This window comes from Schistocerca americana, chromosome 1, assembly GCF_021461395.2.
Source record: "Schistocerca americana isolate TAMUIC-IGC-003095 chromosome 1, iqSchAmer2.1, whole genome shotgun sequence".
NCBI lineage: Eukaryota > Metazoa > Arthropoda > Insecta > Orthoptera > Acrididae > Schistocerca > Schistocerca americana.
In genome coordinates, this window is record NC_060119.1 from 538,196,464 (window position 1) to 538,216,336 (window position 19,873).

General features: G+C 43.1%; 1 protein-coding gene across 1 annotated transcript in view; it reads left to right on the forward strand.

Annotated features, from left to right (window-relative positions):
- The window catches only part of LOC124573670, a 75,607-nt gene that overhangs the window by 26,211 nt on the left and 29,523 nt on the right, over positions 1–19,873 (forward strand). The window contains exon 4 of the mRNA XM_047131143.1: positions 3,571–3,670. Within this exon, the coding sequence (XP_046987099.1) occupies positions 3,571–3,670 (100 nt within the window). The remainder of the gene's footprint in view (positions 1–3,570; positions 3,671–19,873) is intronic.

Consider the following 19,873-nt stretch of genomic DNA (forward strand, 5'->3'; position numbering starts at 1 on the left):
GGAGTTAATTGGATTCTTGAGGACAGAAATGTTGAGACACTAACATGTTGAGCTGTCGACCGCTCAGTTTCATTTCAGATCAAGGAACATAAATTCCGGACGAATACGCACAGTAATCTACGTAATACTTCACCCATTCGCTAGTTGCTAAACCCATTGGGAAATCGTCTTTCACTTTCGAACACAAAACTTTTTTTCGATTATGTGCTCTCTCCGATAGTGCGTTTCTAATCTTTCAGAATGTGATATTTCAAAGCAAATGATGATCCACCGTATCGTATTCCCTAAAGCCGCAGTATAACTGGGCGTAATATCCTCGTGCAGAAACGAAAAACTAAATTCCAGCATATTTCTTTAAACAACAAATTTTCGTCGGAAACATGCGTATCTTAGAACGTGACTAAACTCACTTCCAAGTTTAAGCGAAAGTACCTTCCTGAAAATTCTTTCACATTACATCTACATCTACATACATACTCCGAAATCCACCTTACGGTGCGTGGCGGAGGGTACCTTTACCACAACTAGCATCTTCTCCCCCTGTTCCACACCCAAACAGAACGAGGGAAAAATTACTGCCTATATGCCTCTGTACGAGACCTAATCTCTCTTATCTTATCCTTGTGGTCTTCCCGCGAAATATAAGTTGGCGGCAGTAAAATTGTACTGCAGTCAGCCTCAAATGCTGGTTCTCTAAATTTCCTCAGTAACGATTCACGAAAAGAACGCCTCCTTTCCTCTAGAGACTCCCACTCGAGTTCCTGAAGTATTTCCGTAACACTCGCGTGATGATCAAACCTACCAGTAACAAATATAGCAGCCCGCTTCTGAATCGCTTCTATGTCCTCCTTCAATCCGACCTCATAGGGATCCCAAACGCTCGAGCAGTACTCAAGAATAGGTCGTATTAGTGTTTTATAAGCGGTCTCCTTTACAGATGAACCACATCTTCCCAAAATTCTACCAGTGAACCGAAGACGACTATCCGCCTTCCCCACAACTGCTATTACATGCTTGTCCCTCTTCATATCGCTCTGCAACGTTATGCCCAAATATTTAATTGACGTGACTGTGTCAAGCGAGTATTTAAACATTACGGGATTCTTTTTCCTATTCATCTGCATTAATTTACATTTATCTATATTTAGAGTTAGCTGCCATACTTTACACCAATCACAAATCCTGTCCAAGTCATCTTGTATCCTCCTACAGTCACCCAACGACGACACCTTCCCGTACACCACAGCATCATCAGCAAACTGCCGCACATTGCTATCAATCCTATCCAAAAGATCATTTATGTAGATAGAAAACAACAGCGGACCTACCACACTTCCCTGGGGCACTCCAGATGATACCTTCACCTTCGATGAACACTCACCATCGAGGACACCGTACTGGGTTCTATTACTTAAGAAGCCTTCGAGCCACTCACATATTTGGGAACCAATCCCATATGTTCGTACCTTAGTTAGGAGTCTACAGTGGGGCACCGAGTCAAACGCTTTCCGGAAGTCTAGGAATATGGCATCCGTCTGATACCCTTCATCCATGGTTCGCAAGATATCATGTGCAAAAAGGGCGAGTTGCGTTCCGGTGGAGCGATGCTTTCTAAAGCCTTGCTGATACATAGACAGCAACTTCTCTGTCTCAAGGAAATTCATTATATTCGAACTGAGAATATGTTCGAGAATCCTGCAACAAACCGATGTCAAGGATATTGGTCTGTAATTTTGAGGATCCGTCCTTCTACCCTTCTTATATACAGGCGTCACCTGCGCTTTTTTCCAGTCGCTTGGGACTTTACGTTGGGCAAGAGATTCGCGATAAATGCAAGCTAAGTGAGGAGTCAATGCAGTAGAGTACTCTCTGTAAAACCGAATTGGAATCCCATCAGGACCTGGCGATTTATTTATTTTCAACCCATTCAGCTGCTTCACAACCCCAGGGAATCTGTACGAGACTCGAACGGCGGTATGTTTGTACGATCCTCCCGTGTGAAAGATTTCTCAAACGCTAAATTTAAAATTTCAGCTTTCGTTTTGCTGTCTTCCGTTGCCAGACCAGACTGATCAGTGAGTGACTGGATGGAAGCCTTCGACCCGCTTATCGATTTTACGTAAGACAAGAATTTCCTTGGGTTTTCAGCAAGATATTTTGCTAAGGTATGACGGTGCTAGTGGTTGTATGCTTCGTACATCGCTCTTTTTACAGCAGCACGAATCTCTACTAACTTTTGCCTGTCCTCATTCTCCCGATCTTTCTTGAACCGCGAGTGCAACTGTCTTTGCTTCCTGAGCATTCTCCGAATTGCGCTGTTAAACCAAGGTGGGTGTTTTCCGTCCGTAACCCACTTTTTTGGCACATACTTGTCCAATGCGTGATTTACAATGTGTTTAAAATTTGCCCATAATTCTTCCACATCCATCGTACCGGAAGTAAATGAAGTCGATTCATTTACTAAGTGGGATGCTAACAACTGCTCATCTGCTCTTTCTAGTAAGAATACTCTCCTAGCCTGCTTGACCGACTTTTTAACTTTCGTAACCATAGTCGTAATGAAAACATCATGATCACTAATCCCTGTATCAACACTGACACCGTCGATGAGGTCTGGTCTGTTCGTGGCTACCAGATCCAAAATATTTCCATTACGCGTTGGCTGTCGATTTAGCTACTCAAGATAGTTTTCGGATAATGTGTTCAAAAGTAATTCACACGACGGCTTGTCTACACCACCTTTAATGAATCCACAGACATCCCAGTCTATACTAGTTTAGGTTGAAGTCGCCTCCGACTAACATTATTTCAGTCTTCAATGCACAGCAGTTCATTTATTTACGAATCAAATTACTTCAGTTCGCATAGCACCACCAGTGACTGGTGCAAATGTGCTACCGCGTAACTCGCCTGTATTTTGAAAACTTCTGTTGCAATGATATAACTTCTTATACAGAGTATTTCACAATTCCAGATTGATAATGGTAAATTTCTACCGATGTTACAAAATGCAATTCACAATAATTCACTTCTCGTTTAATAAAAGTGAGTTAATTGAAAATCCCGTATACAAAACGAAAGTAAATCTACCCCATCAGCTCAAGTTTTCTTGCATTCCGATTACTGTGGTTCATTCCCGTATTTTCACAACACTGTTTATTCGTGTTGTGACTCAAGAGACAATTTTTAATCTATCTGCCACAAGTAAATTCCACAATGTAATAAAAGCTGGAAAAGTAAAGACATTGTAAGAAGACGTACATTAACGACAATATATAGACTAATCACAGGCGCAGAAGTCAATTTCTGGATGTTCCTCGGGCAAGAGTTTAAAACTGACAGAGTTTATCTGTGTATAATGCACGTGACGTTTATGTCACTTATTTTGTAATTACTATTATGCAGTACGTTAACTCTGTTTCCCGTTTTATCGTCGGTAATATGTGCTACTTCCAATAAAACCGAAATGCTAAAATATTTTAATTCATAAATAACGACAGTGGTTTCTGTTATTTCTTGTAATTTTTTATTTTTATTTATTTATTTATTTATTTACTTACTTTTTTACAGATCTGTCTCCTTATTGCAGGGAGTAATGAATGTATCAATCTTCATTCTTCTTTTCGTCAACATGGCGGACTTGTGTTCCTGTATCTTTGTTTCCGCTGTGGTGAGTAATTTCGTACATCTTGTTCCATAAAAGCATATCAGTTAACAGATCTCAAACTTTTTTCTGTAAAATTTATTTATTGATCCGCCTTCTAGACTGTAGTAGCACGTCATTCCAATAATTATTACAAACGTTGTACTGCGGTTTGTGTATTACAAAATCACGTTATAACACTTATGTAGGGCTGCAGACCTAATTGAGACTCTAAAACCTGAATATAACTGCGTAACTACCCTGCATATGAATATATTTTTTTAAATTAAAAAAAGTAAAGAAAGAGATGCCACACACAACGATCCAAACGCACTCTTGTTGATCTCTACTGTAACAATGTATAATGCCAACTGAATGTGTCCAGGCAGCTAATGTTTCTTCTGCTTGTACACATGTAAGTATTCTATATTTATTATTGTATGGTCGAAATCGGTGGGTGCGAAACATGTCACACAAGAACTACAGTTGACTCCGCCTAAAGAAAGGATAGGTTTTGTCCAACTGATAACACTGTAACACAGCGGAATCACACTTTGCACCGTATTTGAACCACGACACCTAACATTTTTACTTTTTTTCTGCACGGACACTGGTTTCGGTGTTGCGCCAATGTGCCATTTCAGGATAGTAACACAAGATTTTCACCTGTTGGAGAGTCATAAAGATTATCATCGAAAGTACTTATACGTAGGAAGTTATGTGACAAGGGATTCCGTGTTATATAAAACAACACGCTCCACGACATCAGAGAGCAAACGTTATAAATAAACTGGAAAGAGTTATTGACTTGTGGGATAATGGCTGCCACAACTACATCTGCGTCCACAAATATGTACATAATCCCTTTTTAACAGTTTACCGGTATGTGTAAAGAGGTCGAACACTCAGCGACCTTCATCTCATGAGGTTTCGTTTCCCAGTTCACAAGTGTCCGATTTACAACGCTTTAGCTGGTGTTTCATGCTTATCTTATCGTTAGTCCTCATCTATATCTTGTCTAGATGTTGTCTGCGATGACACTGCGTGCCAAACCATTAAGTTAATGTGAATTATGACCAGGATTTGGCCGTCAGATAGGCCTCACCGACAATAGGACATACGAGACGTGTCAAAAAAACAACATTAAATTTTGTATTTTGGAAACAATCGTATTTACTCCCCCGTATCCATACCATCCTCTTCAAAATAGTTCCCATTACATTTTATATAATTACATGCCAGTGCTTTTTCCGGTCCCCGAAACACTCCTGGAACTCGATCTTTTGAGATAACTTTTAGCTATCTCAGCATTACTTTGTTATCTCTTCTACGCTTGTTTTAAAACTATGATTCTTTGCGGTTTTCTTTACAACATGGAGTTATGGTTGGCGAATATGGAGACTGAGGCATATTAACATCATAGCTTTTTGACAAAAATTCACGAACGAGCAAGAAAGTGTGAGCAGGTGTTTATTGTGGTGCAAAAGTCATCAATTGTTCCGCCATATACCCGGACGCGTTTTTCTGGACTGCTTCATGCAAACGGCGTTGATCTTGTAAGCTGCCGGCCGGAGTGGCCGAGCGGTTAAAGGCGCTACAGTGTGGAACCGCACGACCGCTACGGTCGCAGGTTCGAATCCTGCCTCGGGCATGGATGTGTTTGATGTCCTTAGGTTAGTTAGGTTTAAGTCGTTCTAAGTTCTAGGGGACTTATGACCACAGCAGTTGAGTCCCATAGTGCTCAGAGCCATTTTTTTTGTAAGCAGTGCTATTTATTGACCGTCCGAACATGTGGCAAGAACTCTTGGTTCATTTTGTCGTTAAAATCGAAGAACCGAGCGAGCATAACCTTCGCATCTGACTGCACTTGCCCAGCTATCTGAGGCTGCGGCAATCCAGAGTCCTCCCACTGGTGCAGAGTGAGCCTTGGTTTTGTCATCATGTCCGTGGACTCATGATCCGTTCCCTGTTATGACACGTTTTTGTATATCCATCGTTGTTGACATCATGCGTCGACCCCTGAGCAACTTGCATTGCCACTGGTTTCGGTCGAAATTTACCGAGTATGGAAAACATTTTGCTGCCACATGAACAGAACATCTGAAAAATGGAATGAATCAGTTGATATGCGAACGTCATCAGCAAATCCGCTGATTGTGACTAGCGGATCCAGGGTATTCGTCATCTTCAACGTCTGCATCTCCTTATTCGAATCGCTCATACCACTCAAAAACATTGTTTTGCTCACAACACCATAGCATCTAAAGCTACATGATTACTCTGCAATTCACATTTAAGTGCTTGGCAGAGGGTTCATCGAACCACAATCATACTATCTCCCTACAATTCCACTCCTGAACAGCGCGCGGGAAAAACGAACACCTAAACCTTTCTGTTCGAGCTCTCATTTCTCTTATTTTATTTTGATGATCATTCCTACCTATGTAGGTTGTGCTCAACAAAATATTTTCGCATTCGGAAGAGAAAGTTGGTGACTGAAATTTCGTAAATAGATCTCGCCACGACGAAAAACGTCGTTGCTTTAATGACTTCCATCCCAACTCGCGTATCATATCTGCCATACTCTCTCCCCTATTACATGATAATACAAAACGAACTGCCCTTTTTTGTACTCTTTCGATGTCCTCCGTCAATCTAACCTGGTAGGGATCCCACACCGCGCAGCAATATTCTAACAGAGGACGAACGAGTGTAGTGTAATCTGTCTCTTTAGCGGACTTGTTGCATCTTCTAAGTGTCCTGCCAATGAAACGCAACCTTTGGCTCGCCTTCCCCACAATATTATCTATGTGGTCTTTCCAACTGAAGTTGTTCGTAATTTTAACACCCAGGTACTTAGTTGAATTGACAGCCTTGAGAATTGTACTATTTATCGAGTAATCAAATTCCAACTGATTTCTTTTGGAACTGATGTGGATCACCTCACACTTTTCGTTGTTTAGCGTCAACTGCCACCTGCCACACCACACAGCAATCTTTTCTAAATCGCTTTGCAACCGATACTGGTCTTCGGATGACCTTACTAGACGGTAAATTACAGCATCATCTGCGCACAACCTAAGAGAACTGCTCAGATTGTCACCCAGGTCATTTATATAGATCAGGAACAGCAGAGGTCCCAGGACGCTTCCCTGGGGAACACCTGATATCACTTCAGTTTTACTCGATGATTTGCCGTCTATTATTACGAACTGCGACCTTCCTGACAGGAAATCAGGAATCCAGTCGCACAACTGAGACGATACCCCATAGGCCCGCAGCTTGATTAGAAGTCGCTTGCAAATTTGTACTAAATCCGTTCTTACAGCAAAATGTAATTAAAATGTTTTAATTTATTTTCACACAAAATAAGTGTATGTCGATACTACCCAAACATACGTAATTTATTTGTCAGCTGACAACAGACTACATATCTGCTGTAGCTAACACTGTATGAATAATTTTCAAATATTTTTACCAACACAAAAACGAAAAAAGTTACGCGAAATAATAGAACACGTGAAATTAGAAAATTCCCATATCGTTTTGAATACAACTCATGCAAGTTCAGTATACCATAGTTCCGGGAGACATTCTTCATTAATTGTGAAGTTCTTATGTAGCAAGTAGATAACAAAAACAGTGTCTGTACTTTTTTATAAGTTCAGCCTTTTAAGCGCTACTTCTACACTCTGCTGTCCGTTTCACCCTTTTCCGTTAATCAACGCACTGCACTGTCTGATGCCTCTGTTACAGGATATTCAGTAGACAGAAAGTTCGATAAAACACTGCTGTAATATGGGTACACTACCATGCAGGAGGTTCACAATCTTTTACAGCCTTCTGGGGATTATGAAGGGGACATAGTAGACAAAGATTTGACAAGTAAAGCATGTCCGGAAATGTGAGGTTTGGATATAAAATAAGATTAAAAATCCGATCACTTCCAAGTCTTCCACTTCACAGTAAGGTACATAATGATAGAACTGCACCCATACGTAGAGAGCGTTTTCCAGACCGCATAAGTTCATCAAATACTATTTTTGTCTGACTTCAAGGAGATCTGTGAGAAGCTGGTACGTTTGCAACTAGGAGCGTTGACTGTGATTCTCCACAGATGCGCCCTGGGGTTTGACATCCGACTGTATGAAAGGATGTGATGGAGACACATCCTTTACAACGAACAGCAGGGGCGATATGTGCACCAGCTCCTGTAGAGAACACAAGTCGGGACTTCATTGTGTATACTGTGTGTGTAATGTGAAGAAAGAGATTTGATCCGATCTTCAAACTTATTTTGTAAGGTGTCAGATTAAATGAAGGTCAATTTCGCAAATTACATGAGAGTTTTTATACATCGTAATGGGAAGGCGAATATGACACCTAACATACTTCGGCAGAAATGAGCAGATTTACCTATAAGTATGTAATGCGAAGGGATAACACTCAATCGATGGTACTGACACACCGATCCTATATACTGCATGTCAATGAGAAAGAGGTGAAACAAGTAGCTAGAGAAAACTTTTTGTTTGGGAGCAGACGTGAGCAGTCATGAGCAGGTGTGAAGGGTGCACCATGGGCAATACAACGGAAAGCTTTCAGGGTGCATCCCACGGCGAGAGTCAACGAATGGGCGCCAGGTGACTCATGCAGGAGAGCAAGTAGCGGGCCATTGGAGTGAGACAGGAAGAAGCTTTAGAAAACTGCGTTTCGGAATTTCCAAATGGATACTAACAAACCAGTGATGACGGCCGGAGTGACCGAGCGGTTCTAGGCGCTATAGTCTGGAACCGAGCGACCGCTATGGTCTGTGTATTGCTCTCATTATCACTACGTTTACTTAGCTGTGACGAGTGTTACGCGACCTAACTACTGTAAGATCCTGCTTCTCGTTCATTATAGAGTCTTTAGTGCAGGGTGGTGGGGCTATGACCCAGGATGGTGCGAGTGGATGGTGGAGAGGAGGACGGAGCCAGGAGGCTCCAGAGAAACACACCTAAAAAGGTAACAGGTTCTTTGATTGGCGCATCAGCACTGTTCGGTACACAGCTGGCCATTGATTTCTGCTGGGTTAGCGGCATGTACGGCCCGCAATGCTGACGTGATACTGCACAAAGCGCTGGTGGTCTCATTACGTAAGCCGGGCATGCGTTTTACACACCTGCGGCGTTTCCTCGACAATGCGGTATCTCATATGACTCCCTAGCGACGCCCGGCTACGTCACTTCAGGGTACGCCCACCACATGGAGACGCCCCTCTTTCAGTGACAGTGGATGGGTCGTGTGCACGGGAAGCGACCCACTGCCCCCTTAGCAGAAGTCGGCCGCGCTAATGGAAGTGACCTGTGATGGCCAGCAGAGCCGCGGCTCTAAGTTTGCGGAGGACCTTAGTGCATAGAGCTGTTGTCCCGCTATGGTCTCGATACGGTGCCTTCTGCTGGTAGGACCATGTGGCGTCCTCGTCTGCACATCCCGCTCATCCTGGTTTGACTGCGAGACTTAGAGTAATTCTACTACAAAAATGACCAATACTCTACAGTCGGCAGCAGCGCATTTGTTGTGCATACGCGCCACTACTGGTCACATATCTGAAAACAGTACGTCCATTGCCAGTGTGGAAATGTCCTTTTCCCTTGCTATACTAGTCTCTGACGTAGCGACGAGTTTGCTATTTATGAAAACTAACCTGCCTCACAACATTGCGTTGGCCTTGTTGACATAGTACAGTGACAAGATCTTGCCCTCGCCTTCTGTCAGTGTTGCTATTCACCACCCAGCCTCACCCTAATATGCTCATATACTGTAGTTACACTACGTTACTGATGACAAATTGAATCGCTCCTATTCTTTGTTTCATTCACAATATACAATTTCCTGTTACCAGGAAACTTTTCAGTTGTTCTTGTTGCGCAAAGTGCACATTGGGAAGATGTTTGACAGTAGGCTCCGCTTCCGTAAAGTGACCACTAAACGTGTTCACAATGTCTGTTCCATACAAGGCCATAGCCTGTTCATTCGCTTTCGTTTAGAATCTTAGCTATTAAGAAGCGGCAATATCGTTCGTTTGCCTCAATGTTAAGTTGATAGACCAGAGAAATAGTGTGTGTGGCTGTGTCCTGTGCAGAATCAGCTGGGGTGTCGTCGTGGGGCTTCCCACGATGCTTCGTCTTCGCAGTGTTCCTCGTGAAGAGATTCGGGTATTAAGACTCCCGTAACGGTCAACAAAATTCTTCGGGGTATGTGACCACATTGCCAGTGTGTAAAATACTCCGACTTTCCGGCTACTGTTGCATATAGCCTGCCGCAGGATGTTTTCATGACTCAGCAAAACACCCTGTGAAAAGACATTTGCAACAGTGGCTGAAACGTCGGAGGATTTTACATATTGACAATGCAGTTGCGTACCCTGAAGAATTTTGTCGACAGTGACAACGGCCGTGAAAGCCTATGCTTAGACTCTTGTAGTAGTTTGCTCTTTACGATCATAATCTGTTGTCACCACGCCAAGACAAATTAGAAAGCACTTCGCATCAACATGTCCGATTAAGGTTCAGTCTCCGCCTTCTTTTGCAGTGGTGAAACCACGTTTTACCACAATTTTCTTTGCTCGTTTATGTCGGATCACAGTTATACAGCCAGAATATGTCCGTGGTGAAGACGCGGCTAAAGACGTCTTCTGGATTGACTGGACACAGATGTAACATTTCTGCTGCTGCCTATGTGTAGGAGAATTTTTTGAATGATCGTAAGCATTCCTAACACCGAGCAAGTGGAGACCTTTGTGATTTTGAAAATGTCGTATAAGATCTTTAAAACTGATCCGTGACTCATTTCTATTTCCCCACTGTCGCACTGATGGGGTACGCCAACCTTCGAGGCCTTCTCTTCTCTTGCGATTCCGCGTTCTTCATAGATAGATGGTTTCCCTGTTTATTCACCGCCGTTCAGAGTTGTTTGACCACACTGGAAGCGCCTACACGACTATGGTACATTACTGTCTATACGTCTATCTATTCAACATGGACTGTCACAGCGTTCTTCCCTTCCAAACACAGAAAACGATTTACCGCCCAATATCAGTTAGCTATGCCCTTTTTGTGGTCTCTTCTAGCGGTGGTACGATACTGTGACGGTCGGATTTCAATGCATTCAATGATTCTAATCACGCACCTGAAGGCGAATAATAAATTAATTACTTTACATTATTGTTTCGAGCTGATAATTAAAGCTTTCTTAGTATCCCTCGCTCATCCACATCTTACTACGCATCTGATCTATTTTCTAAGGAAATTCGTTTCACATTTTGCACGTTTTGCAGATTGCTGAGCGATAATACATTTTTACTCAAATAATACACTCCTGGAAATGGAAAAAAGAACACATTGACACCGGTGTGTCAGACCCACCATACTTGCTCCGGACACTGCGAGAGGGCTGTACAAGCAATGATCACACGCACGGCACAGCGGACACACCAGGAACCGCGGTGTTGGCCGTCGAATGGCGCTAGCTGCGCAGCATTTGTGCTCCGCCGCCGTCAGTGTCAGCCAGTTTGCCGTGTCATACGGAGCTCCATCGCAGTCTTTAACACTGGTAGCATGCCGCGACAGCGTGGACGTGAACCGTATGTGCAGTTGACGGACTTTGAGCGAGGGCGTATAGTGGGCATGCGGGAGGCCGGGTGGACGTACCGCCGAATTGCTCAACACGTGGGGCGTGAGGTCTCCACAGTACATCGAAGTTGTCGCCAGTGGTCGGCGGAAGGTGCACGTGCCCGTCGACCAGGGACCGGACCGCAGCGACGCACGGATGCACGCCAAGACCGTAGGATCCTACGCAGTGCCGTAAGGGACCGCACCGCCACTTCGCAGCAAATTAGGGACACTGTTGCTCCTGAGGTATCGGCGAGGACCATTCGCAACCGTCTCCATGAAGCTGGGCTACGGTCCCGCACACCGTTAGGCCGTCTTCCGCTCACGCCCCAACATCGTGCAGCCCGCCTCCAGTGGTGTCGCGACAGGCGTGAATGGAGGGACGAATGGAGACGTGTCGTCTTCAGCGATGAGAGTCGCTTCTGCCTTGGTGCCAATGATGGTCGTATGCGTGTTTGGCGCCGTGCAGGTGGGCGCCACAATCAGGACTGCATACGATCGAGGCACACTGGGCCAACACCCGGCATCATGGTGTGGGGAGCGATCTCCTACACTGGCCGTACACCACTGGTGATCGTCGAGGGGACACTGAATAGTGCACGGTACATCGAAACCGTCATCGAACCCATCGTTCTACCATTCCTAGACCGGCAAGGGAACTTGCTGTTCCAACAGGACAATGCACGTCCGCATACATCCCGTGCCACCCAACGTGCTCTAGAAGGTGTAAGTCAACTACCCTGGCCAGCAAGATCTCCGGATCTGTCCCCCATTGAGCATGTTTGGGACTGGATGAAGCGTCGTCTCACGCGGTCTGCACGTCCAGCACGAACGCTGGTCCAACTGAGGCGCCAGGTGGAAATGGCATGGCAAGCCGTTCCACAGGACTACATCCAGCATCTCTACGATCGTCTCCATGGGAGAATAGCAGCCTGCATTGCTGCGAAAGGTGGATATACACTGTACTAGTGCCGACATTGTGCATGCTCTGTTGCCTGTGTCTATGTGCCTGTGGTTCTGTCAGTGTGATCATGTGATGTATCTGACCCCAGGAATGTGTCAATAAAGTTTCCCCTTCCTGGGACAATGAATTCACGGTGTTCTTATTTCAATTTCCAGGAGTGTACATGTTTTACATAATTTATCTATTAAATATCGTGAAGCATTGAATGCAGATTTCCTCAATAGCTCATTCATCAGCACATGCACCCACTCCCAGTTTAATTCGATCGTTCGTAATTCTTACAGTTACCGTATTGAGTAATTAGCAATTCAACACAGATTAACAATAAAGCAATCTGACGGCTTAGCGCTTGCAGACAGTCGCTTATCTTGTGTCTGTTCTTATTATTGTCTTTCCTTTTTTTTTTTTTGACGTTTTTTCCCAACCCAAGTAGTTATGGCGGGCTGTTATAGAAGTGTAGCCTTTCAGCCAAATGGCAGCAAACTGAGAGTGGTATAAATAGCCCCCCACCCCCCGCCACTGGAAATATTTTGCAGAATGTTTGAAATTTTTTTAAAAACATTTCACACTCTACCCTAGTACGGAGATTGGGGTGGAAGATGAAAGGAGGCTTTTGCGATCCGGCCGTTTACGGCGCTCAGTTTATCCAAGTCACAGGCGAGGTGGTAGAGGGGCAACGTGATTCCAATTGTAAATATTTGGTAGGTGATTTCCCGTTCCAGCATTTGCCTTATAACTAAGGGAAAGGTCTCAGATACTTTGGTCAGTATCGGAGGGTTTTGAGTCTTTTTACGTTTTTCAACATTACGTTGGAGACAAAACCAGGGAGGTCTAGTTTTTTATGATTCTCTTTTTATGTGTATAAGAGAGTAACGTCGGTGACTGTCCTGCCATGCACTGCTCTGTACCTGATGAGGGACATGGTGGTTAAACTTTAATCTTCACCAACATTTCGTAGCAGGTCATGACTAGATAGGCCCAGAGAGTTGTGGGAGTAAGTATGCCATCCTCCGCCTTCCCCTCCTCGCCCTATCGTTCTGTTAAGTGATTTTACATCTCAGCTGTCCCACTCTTTTGTTCTGGTACAAGGGACTATTGTTCTTTAATCTCTATAGTGTTCTGTAGAGTTGTTTTTCATGTCCTCGCACTCTGTTTTTCTGGAACAAGGTCTATTGCTCTCTAATCCACATGGTTTTCTGTTAAGTTTGTTTCATGTCACACTCACTCCCACTTTTCCTGGGTTTCCCAGTTCTGGAATGAAGGGTATTGTCTCCTAAGATCAACCCTCTGACAAAGAACAATTGCCTTAAGTATAAAAAGGCGGGAAATTCAGATTTTGGTGGGAAATTCAAAATATGGGTTTTTCTCCAACTATGTTGCCACTGTGAAATTAGGACCGTTCTCCGTTGTAGAAACTGTTGGAATTCAAGATGACTGTCCTGTAATACTGACCTACCCTGCACTGTTGCCATATTCCTGGACTCTACCACCGAGACAAAGCATGTGTGTTTGTGTCCTCAAGAGGCCTAAGTCTGTGATGTAAGAACGAAGGACAAGGTCACCCACCTACCCCTGTACCAGATCTAGAACTAAAAGTGTTTGTTTGTCCTGTGGATCCAATCCTGTCTATAAGACAGTGGATGCCCGTCTGTTAACCTAATTGGCATGTTTTCCCTAAGCTATTGTTCATCCAGAGGTGTATGGCTATTTTTATGGTCACTTATGGAGTTCCTGCAAATTGCATCTCTTAACTCCAGTTCCTCTAACTTTGAATCTTTCCACTTTCACGATGTTTATATCTTTAAGACCACACCAAGAGTGAAAGGAGCCTCCACAATGTCGTTCTTCACCACATCATACCGCCCCAGTAAGCCTCTGCACCATGCAGGGAAGCATAGTTGGGTCACTGCCGATGTGAGACAGGACCAGCCACGACAGTCACTGTCCCTGGGCCAAGCAGCAGCTGCTCCAGCTGCAGCTAACTCACCTCCCTATCCATGAGACCCTGACTGTCCTAGTATCAAAGCCAACCACTACACCTGCTAATCTCCTTCTGCTGTCGTCCGTGGTCTGCGGGCTTGCCAGCTGACTTCAGGCAGACTCCCCGCACCTCGCTCCCCCTTATACTGAGCGCTGTGCACTGCACCCAATCATGTGAGATACATTGTCGATCATGGGCGAAGTTATATTCGTACCTAAACGGGTTGTTATTTATACCCAGTGCTTGCTCCTGTCTGTAGGTCGAAACATGTCTGTTAGATAAATGATGTCAGACTAATTTTGTAGTACATACCAACATAAAAATACAATTAGACTACTTGCTATTTATAGTTAAAACAATGGATGTTTGTCTAAACCCACTGTGTCCTTCCACATGTTTTTCACTTCTGCCAGTATTATACACAGGGTGTCTCTCCTATGCGCCATCTGGCTTATTTTTGTCTGGTGTTCAGTAGACATTTTCAATTTTTATTTGCAACCAGCAGCTCAAACAAATGCTACTCGTCAAGACTTTGATGTAACGCCTAACGTCGAACGAAAGCATCGGTTTGTTTGTCATTACAAACAAAAGATTTTTAAAGTCGAATTTTGTGTGTCCATTCCTTAGAGCGGTCCCATATTAGTCTATTGCGATATTTGTTTTATCGACGTATATTGATAAGGTCAGTAAAACATGAACTGCAGCAGCGACATCATCGCCCTGGCCTGTGCTGACTGCTACCGCCATGCAGAAGAGCTGCTCAGTCGCTGCTGAAGTACTGATTATTCTTGGTGTTTTACTGTCACCGTTAACACATATAGAAAAACCGAACATCGCACGAGACTAATATGCGACGGCACTGTCGGATGGACACACAAAATTCGACGCTGGTCCCCATTTGAAAAATATTATGAATAGAATTCGATTCGTCTGACGCCAGCTTGACATTTGGAATAATTAAATTGCAAATATGTAGGATTCAATGACAACAGACCCAAGAAAATTCACTTGTCGTGGATATAAAGCAATATTCCACATAATGGACGTTTTCTTGCGTCAAAGGAGCAAGACGGTTCGTCAAATAATAACGTATGAACCTTCCATTGTGGTAATCAAAGAATACATTGATTCGAAGCCAGTAAAATCAGTCAGCGAACAAAGAAGCTGGAAGATGATCATCATACATTAATAGCGTTTTTGTGAGAAATCATCCACCGAAAAATGATGTAAGTCGTATGACCAGTGTAGCACAGTTGGTTTGGTCACAGTAGTAGGTTCCACATAGAGTTGTTGTAGAATGTTCATTCCATAGATTCAACATACGATCTTCAGACTCGGTAAAGTTTCTATCCTCGATGTACAGCTACAGTGCATCGATCAAACAATGTTTTTCATGAACTCACCAACACTGCATTGCGAAATTAACATATATACGAAAGATTGGTAACGATTTCAGTTAGCAATGTGCAATACATACGATATCAACATCATGAAACGTCAAGCTCCACCTGGATGATCAATATCATATAATTCATAATTAATGTTCCTGTGTATATGTGTAGGAGTAGTGAACTGTGAGTACATAGTTCAATTCGTCTGATTTTCGTATTTTCAGATTATGTTGTGCAGTACCATCTAACGAAAACGTTCAGCGGAAGTACATATCCATTTTCTATACGTCTTTAACCCTCAGTTCAAAGGGTTGTAAACGTGCCAGCATTGGAACGTTCTCTGATCGGCAATTGAAGCCAGCAGTGATTTTTTTAAACCCACCTTATTCCAATACAAAAGTAATATTACCTGATACAGAGTGTTGTAGGCTATGTGACAAGTCAATAGCGATTGTAAGTATGTTTACTCGAAGCATTCAAACCCCTGCAGTGATAATGGGAGAATACAAGATCAGTTCATGCGACTTCTAAAGAATAATCAAAATTTTTAACGGAATGGAATCGATTCATATGCAGGAACAGACCTACAAGAATTTAGTTCAAAAATGGTTAACTTCTGAGGTCATCAGTCCCCTAGAACTGAGAACTACTTAAACCGAACTAACCTAATGATACCACGCACATCCATGCCCGAGGCAGGATTCGAACCTGCGACCGTACCGGTAGCGCGGCTCCAGACTGTAGAAGAATGTAATGTACAGCAGTATTGCCATACAGAACTCACCAGAGATCGAACTGATAGCCTTACGTTCATAGTTTCTACGAAACATTGGGGACCAATTTATAAGAACTTTCTGGGAAACTCCGAATATCACAGAACAAAATGTACCTTAGTAATTCAAAGCACATTGCACGTCAGTACATGGAACTGTGTATGAGCTTGAAACACTTGATACTAGCATAGAATTGCGATCTTATTTGAGTATGTATATATACCAAGCTACCTATAGAAACAAATGAGGCGTGTGTACGACATCTGTTTTTTTAATTATTTATTTTTTGTGCTATAAAACCCCTTTGTAGGCTAGTGTAGTTATGTAGTATGCAATACAAGGAGATGGATGAAATATCGTCTTCACAAGGACTCCGTTCTAACTGATTCATCTGAGAATATTCCGAAAAACTAAATGACAAGAATGGATCTTTATTGCCCAGCAGTATCTTGTCGGTTATCGGTGTCCCATCTGACTGTGGGAAGACGAATGTTCTCATGTCTCTACTAACGCATCCAAATGGTGTTTGCTTCGATATATATTTTCAAAAACACTGTTTCAGCCTATCAGCTACTTTAGGAAATACTTTCAGGTATTAGCTATATTAAAGTAAGATTTTCATCCAAAATAGTGATGTCCCGCCATTTTGAGGTGTAAAATCTAATACAGTATTTATATACGATAATGTAATAGTGGAAAATACGCAAATACTTCTGCTTCGGTAGTCATAGAGTTCTTGATATCTTTTACCTAAGCCAGACATATCTGAGGATCCCAGTGCAAGTGATAAGAGATAATGTGAACCTTATTATTGCCTTCAGACAGTGTAATACGAATTCAAATGACATGTAGCAGGCACGTTTATGAAATGACACTATATTCGATGATTTTACAACGCTATGTAGAGATTTCTGAGATCATTCACAGTATAACATTTTAGCTCTCAATAAAATGACTCAGTTGAATGACAGATAATACCATCCAAACTCCCTGGGTATTTTGAAAAGGTGATACGTTTAAGCAAGAGAGTAATTACGTCATTATGCTTCTTAGAGTGGACAAGGTCATGAAATCATCTACCCATAATCATTCTGAGACAAGGAGGCTGAACAGTCAACAATCTGCAAGTTGATGTGAAAATTCAGACACTTGACGACAGTATTAAACAACATATTACTAAACTTGAAATATTCAATAAAAATATTGAGGAATTAAATACTTATTCTCAAACCATTCTGAGTTTAATCAACGAGTGAACTGCAAAGTTTTGTTAACTGAAACGAAGACAATCAAATTAAACGCACACCTTGATGTATTAGAAAAGGAAGCGGATGGTGTACAGGGTAGCCTTTCGCTCCATGTATTTTACGGCTGCCACCATCAGAATTTGAAAGAGAGTATTCCAGTCAACATTTTCAAAAGCTTCCCCTAAGTCTACAAATGCTAGAAACGTAGGTTTGCCTTTCCTTAACCTATCTTCTAAGATAAGTCGTAGGGTCAGTATTGCCACACGTGTTCCAACATTTCTAAGGAATCCAAACTGAACTAACCTAAGGTCGGCGTCTATTAGTTTTTCCATTCGTCTGTAAAGAATTCGTGTCAGTATTTTGCAGCCGTGACTTATTAAACTGATATTTCGGTAATTTTCACACCTGTCAACATCTGCTTCCTTTCGGATTGGAATCACTATATTCTTTCATCTCTCTCATATATCTTGCTCACCAGATGGTAGAGTTTTCTCATGCCTGGCTCTCCCAAGGCTGTCAGTAGTTCTAATGGCATGTTGACAACTGCTTTGCCTTTATTTCGACTTAGGTCTTTCAGTACTCTGTCCAATTCTTCACATTATATCATATCTCCCATTTCACATTCATCTAATAGATGGCAGAGGGATAGAAAAACAGCTGGACCTGATGGGATACCAGTTCGATTTTACACAGAGTACGAGAAGGAACTTGCCCCCCTTCTTGCAGCCGTGTACCGTAGGTTGCTAGAAGAGCGTAGCGTTCCAAAAGATTGGAATAGGGCACAGGTCATCCCCGTTTTCCAGAAGGGGCGTCGCACAGCTGTGAAGAACTTTAGACCTATATCTTTAATGACGATCAGTTGTAGAATTTTGGAACACGTATTATGTTCGAGTATAATGACTTTTCTGGAGACTAGAAATCTACTCTGTAGGAATCAGCATGGGTTTCGAAAAGGACGATCGTGTGAAACCCAGCTCGCGCTATTCGTCCACGAGACTCGGAGGGCCATAGACACGGGTTCCCAGGTAGATGCCGTGTTTCTTGACTTCCGCAAGGCGTTCGATACAGTTCCCCACAGTCGTTTAATGAACAAACTAAGAGCATATAGACTATCAGACCAATTGTGTTATTTGGAATGAAGAGTTCCTGGATAACAGAACGCTGCATGTCATTCTCAATGGAGAGAAGTCTTTCGAAGTAAAAGTGATGTCAGGTGTGCCGCAGGGGAGTGTCGTAGGACCGTTGCTGTTCACAATATATGTAAATGACCTTGTGGATAACATCTGAAGTTCACTGAGGCATTTTTCGGATGTTGCTGTAGTACTGGGTGGCCCAAAAAGGGTGGTCGGATTTGAACTGCGTAGTACCATTGAAAGGTGAGGAGGGGGGACCACTGCCGGCCGTCTGCAAGTCGGCCATTACACCCAGTTTGCCACGAGATGGCGCAGTGGACGGTCGAGCATCGTGTTTTTGCTGTGGAACAGTTTTTCAGAAATGATGAATCGTTTATTACTGTGCAACGATTGTTTCGACAACGTTTTGGTGTAACGCGTGATGGACCCATTCCAGATCGCAGATCCATATCACGTTGGGTGACTGCATTCCGGACAACAGGGTCTGTCAAAAGTGGTAAATCTACAGGGCGTACACGTACGGCAGTTACTCCACAGAACATTGATGATGTTAGAGCGTCAGTGCTGCAAAGCCCGCGTCGTTCCACTAGGCGTCGTGCTCAAACTTTAGGCCTCAGCCGTAGTTCGTTGCAGCGTATTTTAAGCCGTGAGTTACAGTTTCACCCATACAAAATTATGATCACGCAAAAGCTGTATGATCGTGATTTTGAGCAGCGAAGACGATTTTGTGAATCAATGCTTGACATTTTGTACTCTAATAATGATGTTGTGCTTCTTATGTCAGATGAAGCCCATTTCCATTTAGACGGCTATGTCAATAAACAAAACTGCAGGTATTGGGCAGCAGATAATCCCAGAGAATTGCACCAAAAGCCTCTTCATAGTGCTAAGGTAACAGTCTGGTGTGGAATTTCAAGATTGGGGATTGTTGGTCCTTATTTTTTTGAGGAGAACAACGCTACAGTCACAGTGAACTCGAAACGTTACGTTAACATGCTACGTAGCTTTTTGGTGCCGAAACTGCGAGAGTTACATGTAAATCGAGATCGAATTTGGTTTCAACAGGACGGGGCCACGGCCCACACA